Below are 4923 nucleotides of genomic sequence, written 5' to 3'. Positions count from 1 at the left end.
TTCCTGCCAAAAGATCCTGCCATTGTTTATGGTTATGATATTGCCTCCAACATCACAACTGGCTACGTGCCAAGAAACCATGTACAACCTCCTTTGAACACTATAAAAGTTGAGGGCAAATTTTGGAAAATCAGGGAGAGGAAAGGGAGAAGAACTGGTGACTGTAGCCGAGAATCTCTGCCCACCTCCCTTCACCTTTTCTCCCCACCGCGTGCTGCCTGCCTGCCACCGGAGACTGGAACTGTGCTGGCCTGGAGAGAGCTGAGACCACCGTGCCACATGTGGGAGTTCTACCTTATCCTTCTACCCTGACCATATTTCTGAGGGCCCAAAGCTTTGGCTGAGCTGAGACCCTGCACGGCCTGGGACAGGGGCGTGAGCGGTGAAACCACACCTGGTGCATTGCAGAGAACTAAAGCTGTCAGACCCCCTGCAGCTACAGAGACAACATCCAAAAGTTGCAGAGACAGAGAAAAAAAAGGCAGAAACTGCTTCTCCCCCCCAACACACAGACCAGCTCAGTGGGAAAATGTAGTTTTCAGTGGTCTCTTTTCTCTGCATCTACAAATAATCTTAGCAGTTTCCAACCTTTTCTTATTTTTTCCTTTCTCTTTGCATCTCTTAGTAATTAATAAAATTAGTTTTTGGTATTAACCAATAACTTGTGTGAATTTTAGTTTTGCTCAAGGGAATATTCAAATCTGAAGTTCTTTCTGCAATATTTAAGCAGATTGTAGCAGGGGACCATGGAAAAGTGGGATGAACAGAGAGAAGGGTGGAAAAGTCGGGGTGGTCTTGCAGGTCTGACAAGACCATGGGGGTCTTTGGAACAGGAGGATTTACAAAGGGGGGGAGGCCCCCTGAGCTCCCAACTTCCTGTGGGGTGCTGGGGCTGCTGGATCCAATCTCAGCCTTGGGTTATGACAATGTTCAGTTTAAAGGAATAACAAAGGTGGGACTGAAACACTTCTGTTTCCCAGGTTTTAATGATGGCAAATAAAATCTATCGAGAGAAATTATTATTTAGGGTTACAAATGATCAGACAAGAGATCTTCATCAGAATTATTTACTGCACAATAGAAACACTAAAACTACCAGTAGGACAGCATAAGATAGGACAGTGCTCTACACTAAAGCAATTGTTGAAGCAATTCTACTCAAGCTGGCACCAAAGCAAGAATTAGGAATTAGAGAGGGATGGAACTCCCCCAGACCAACACTCATGGGGAGATCTCTGCTCTCAACCTCCAGCAGTGACCTTGGGGGGTCCCCAGCTAAGGCAGGAATCTACACACACCCCCCAAGAAGGGTTCTGTTGGCACAACCTGGCCCTGGGAAAGGGCCTTTTCTGGTAGAAAGGGATGGACTGACAGTCACTGGACTCCAGGGGTTGCCTCACCATCATCGGGGTCATTCGGGGTGGGAATAGTGGCCAAAGCTCTTCCCGCAGTCAAGTTACTCCTAGGGCTTCCCTTTCTGATGGGTCCATTGGTGTCTGGTCAAGTGGGAGCTGTGGGTGAAGCTCTTCTCACACTCCCCACACTTGTAGGGCCTCTCCCCGGTGTGGATGCGCCGGTGCCTGACAAGGGTGGAGTTCCGGTTGAAGCCCTTCCCGCAGTCGGTGCAGTGGAAGGGCCTCTCCCCCGTGTGTATCCGCTCATGCCTGAGGAGATCTGAGCTACCCCTAAACCTCTTCCCACATTCCAAGCACTTGTAGGGCCATTCCCCAGAGTGGATGTTCTGGTGTCGCATCAAGGTGAAGATCTGGGTGAAGCTCTTCCCACACTCCCCACACTTGTAGGGCCTCTCCCCAGTGTGGATGCGCCGGTGGGTGATGAGGTGGGAGTTCAACTTGAAGCCCTTCCCGCAGTCAATGCAGCGGAAGGGCCTCTCCTCTGTGTGTACCCGCTCATGAATGAGGAGATGTGAGCTGCGCTGAAACCTCTTCCCACATTTCCTACATGAATAGGGCCGTGCCCCAGTGTGGATGAGCTGGTGTCGGATCACCTTGGAGCTCGTTCTGAAGCTCTTCCCACATTCCAAGCACCTGAAGGGCTTCTCCCTGCTGGGAGGCTGCTCAGGGACCACCAGCTCGGAGCTCCGGCTCAAGCTCCGGCTGCCTTCCCGGCACAGGACGGCTCTTTCCTCCTCACAGCTCCCTGGGCTGGCTTTGCAGCCCCTCCTCTGGGGGCATCTCCGGGCCTTTTCCTCCCCGCTGCCTTCCTGCGCCGGGGAGCCCTTCAAAACGGCCTCTCCCACCAGGCTCTGCCGCGGGGATTTGTCCTCCGTGCTCTCCGTCCTCAGCTCGGGGCCTGGGGCAGGAAGGAAGAAGGACAGAAAGGGGATTTGCCTCCGGCCCAGAGGGAAGGCCAAGGACATCCCCCAGATCTGGCCTCCACATGCACCACAAGACAGGGCCAAAGGGGCACTGACTTCCTCCTCACCTGCCTGGGGGGCCTGTGGCTTTTTCCTCTTCCTAGCAGGCTCCTCCTCCATCCACTTAAGCTTTGGGAAGGACAAATCCTGCTGAGGGGAAACAAGGGCTGAGCGCTTTGGCTTGGGGGTTCCTCCTGACCAAATCCATCTCTAGAACTCACCGGCCATCCTGGGACCATAAAAACCTCCAAAACACCAAGATTCAGCCCAAAAAACTCCAGCCAGGAGATCCTCCTCTCTGGTCTCTCCACTTTGGGATTCTGGAGGTCACCCTGTCCAGGCTGCTGGGAATCCTGTGTGTATGTGGGGTCTCCCCTCTACAGTGTCCCTGCCCTCCCTCTCCAGGCTGCTGGGGGTCCTAGGAATCCACGAGTCCCCCATCTCCCAACTTCAGGGTTCTGCGGGACCTCCAAAACATCAAGATTCAGCCCACAAAAACCTAAACCACCAAGATTCAGGTAAAACCCCCTCAGAAATAGCAAGAAGACCCCTGCCCCCAAAACTGCAAAAAGTTGAGATTCAGCTAAAATATAATCTAAATTATGAGGATGAGCCCAAAATAATCTCTCCAAGAAGTTGAGGACTGTAGCCCATAAGTTAGCGAGGCTGATCAGGAGGGCTTTAAACTAGGTTGGAAGGGGAAAGGGGTTGAAACCGGGCTCTCCCGTGATCAAACTAGGGATGGAAAGCCTGAGTTAAGAATTAAATCAACAGCCCACCTGAAGTGCATGTACACTAATGCACGCAGTATGGGCAACAAACGGGAGGAACTGGAAGCCACTGTGCAGCAGGAAGGCCATGATGTAGTCGCCATCACAGAAACATGGTGGGATGACTCGCATGACTGGAGTGCTGCTATGGAAGGCCACAAGTTCTTCAGAAAGAACAGGCAGGGTAGGAGAGGTGGAGGGGTGGCTTTATATGTTAGAGAGTCTCTTGACTCTGTTGAACTTGAGGTCAGCAACGATAAGGTTGAGTGCCTGTGGGTCAGGATCAGGGGGAAGACCAACAAGGCTGACATCATCATAGGTGTCTGTTACAGACCGCCCTACCAGCATGATGAAGGGGATGAATTATTCTACAAGCAGCTGGCAGATGTCTCAAAATCGTCAGCCCTTGTCCTTGTGGGTGACTTTAACCTGCCAGATATATGCTGGGAGCTCAATACTGCAGAGAAGAGGCAGTCTAAGAGGTTCCTGGAGTGTATAGAGGACAATTTCCTTCATCAACTGGTAAATGAACCTACCAGGGGTAAGGCCCCGCTAGACCTGCTGTTTACAAACAGAGAGGGGCTGGTGGGAGACGTAGTGGTTGAAGGCCACCTGGGAAATAGTGACCACGAAATAATAGAATTTTCAATACTCAGAGATTCAAGGTGAGCCAACAATAAAACCTCTAAGCTGGACTTCCGGAGGGCAGATTTTGACCTATTCAGAAGTCTAGTCCAGAGCATATCCTGGGAAACAACCCTTGAAAAAAAGGGGGTTCAGGAGGGATGGATGTGCTTCAAGCAGGAAGTTTTGAGAGCACAGGAACAGGCTGTACCAGTGTGCCGAAAGGCAAGCCGGTGGGGAAGACAACCAGCTTGGTTAAACAGGGGGATTCTGAAGGAAATCAGGGATAAAAAGAGAGTTTACCAACTATGGAAGAAAGGGTTGACTACTTACAAAGAATTCAGGAAGACAGCTAGATCATGCAGAAAGAAAATCAGGGATGCAAAAGCGCAATTTGAAGTTAAATTGGCCACTTCTGTTAGGGATAACAAAAAGTCCTTCTTTAAATACATTAATAACAGAAGGAGGGGCAAAGAAAACCTCCATTCTTTGATGGACTTGGAGGGAAACATAGTTAATAGAGATGAGGAGAAGGCTGAGGTACTTAACACCTACTTTGCCTCAGTTTTTACCAGTGAGACAGGTGGCCCTCAAGGCAACTGGCCTCTGGAGCTGGTAGACAGAGATAGGAAACCAAATAGCCCCCTTGTATTCCGGGAGGGAATAGTTGGTGACTTACTGAACCATCTGGATCCTCACAAGTCTATGGGACCAGACGGGATCCATCCTAGGGTAATGAGGGTGCTGGCAGAAGAGCTTGCCAAGCCGCTCTCCATCATCTTCCAACAGTCCTGGCTCACGGGGGAGGTCCTAGATGATTGGAAGTTGGCAAATATCACTCCAATCCATAAAAAAGGATGCAAGGCTGACCCTAGTAACTACAGGCCTGTCAGCCTGACCTCGGTGCCTGGCAGAGTTATGGAGCAGATCATCCTGTGTGCAATCACACAGCAGTTACAGCATGGACAAGGGATCAGACCCAGCCAACATGGGTTTAGGAGGGGCAGATCCTGTTTGACCAACCTGATCTCCTTTTACGATCAGGTGACCCACCTGGTGGATGAGGGAAAGGCTGTGGATGTGGTCTATCTGGACTTCAGCAAAGCCTTTGACACTGTCTCCCATAATATACTCCTGGAAAAGCTGGCAGCC

General features: G+C 50.9%; 1 protein-coding gene across 1 annotated transcript in view; it reads right to left on the bottom strand.

Moving 5' to 3' along the window:
* Nucleotides 1–1462: 1462 nt before the first annotated feature.
* The window catches only part of LOC114071697 (zinc finger protein 239-like), a 5489-nt gene continuing 2028 nt past the window's right edge, over nucleotides 1463–4923 (bottom strand). The window contains exons 2-3 of the mRNA XM_027909544.1: nucleotides 2446–2527; nucleotides 1463–2313 (exon numbers count right to left, since the gene is read on the bottom strand). Coding sequence (XP_027765345.1) covers nucleotides 1463–2313; nucleotides 2446–2497 — 903 coding nt within the window. The 5' untranslated portion in view covers nucleotides 2498–2527. The remainder of the gene's footprint in view (nucleotides 2314–2445; nucleotides 2528–4923) is intronic.

The sequence above is a fragment of the Empidonax traillii genome, unplaced genomic scaffold (genome assembly GCF_003031625.1).
Source record: "Empidonax traillii isolate 1590-97213 ecotype Southwest subspecies unplaced genomic scaffold, ASM303162v1 scaffold2207:size32554, whole genome shotgun sequence".
Taxonomy (NCBI): Eukaryota; Metazoa; Chordata; class Aves; order Passeriformes; family Tyrannidae; genus Empidonax; species Empidonax traillii.
The sequence above is the reverse complement of the archived record's forward strand: the minus strand, read 5'-3'. Positions and strand labels throughout refer to the sequence as shown.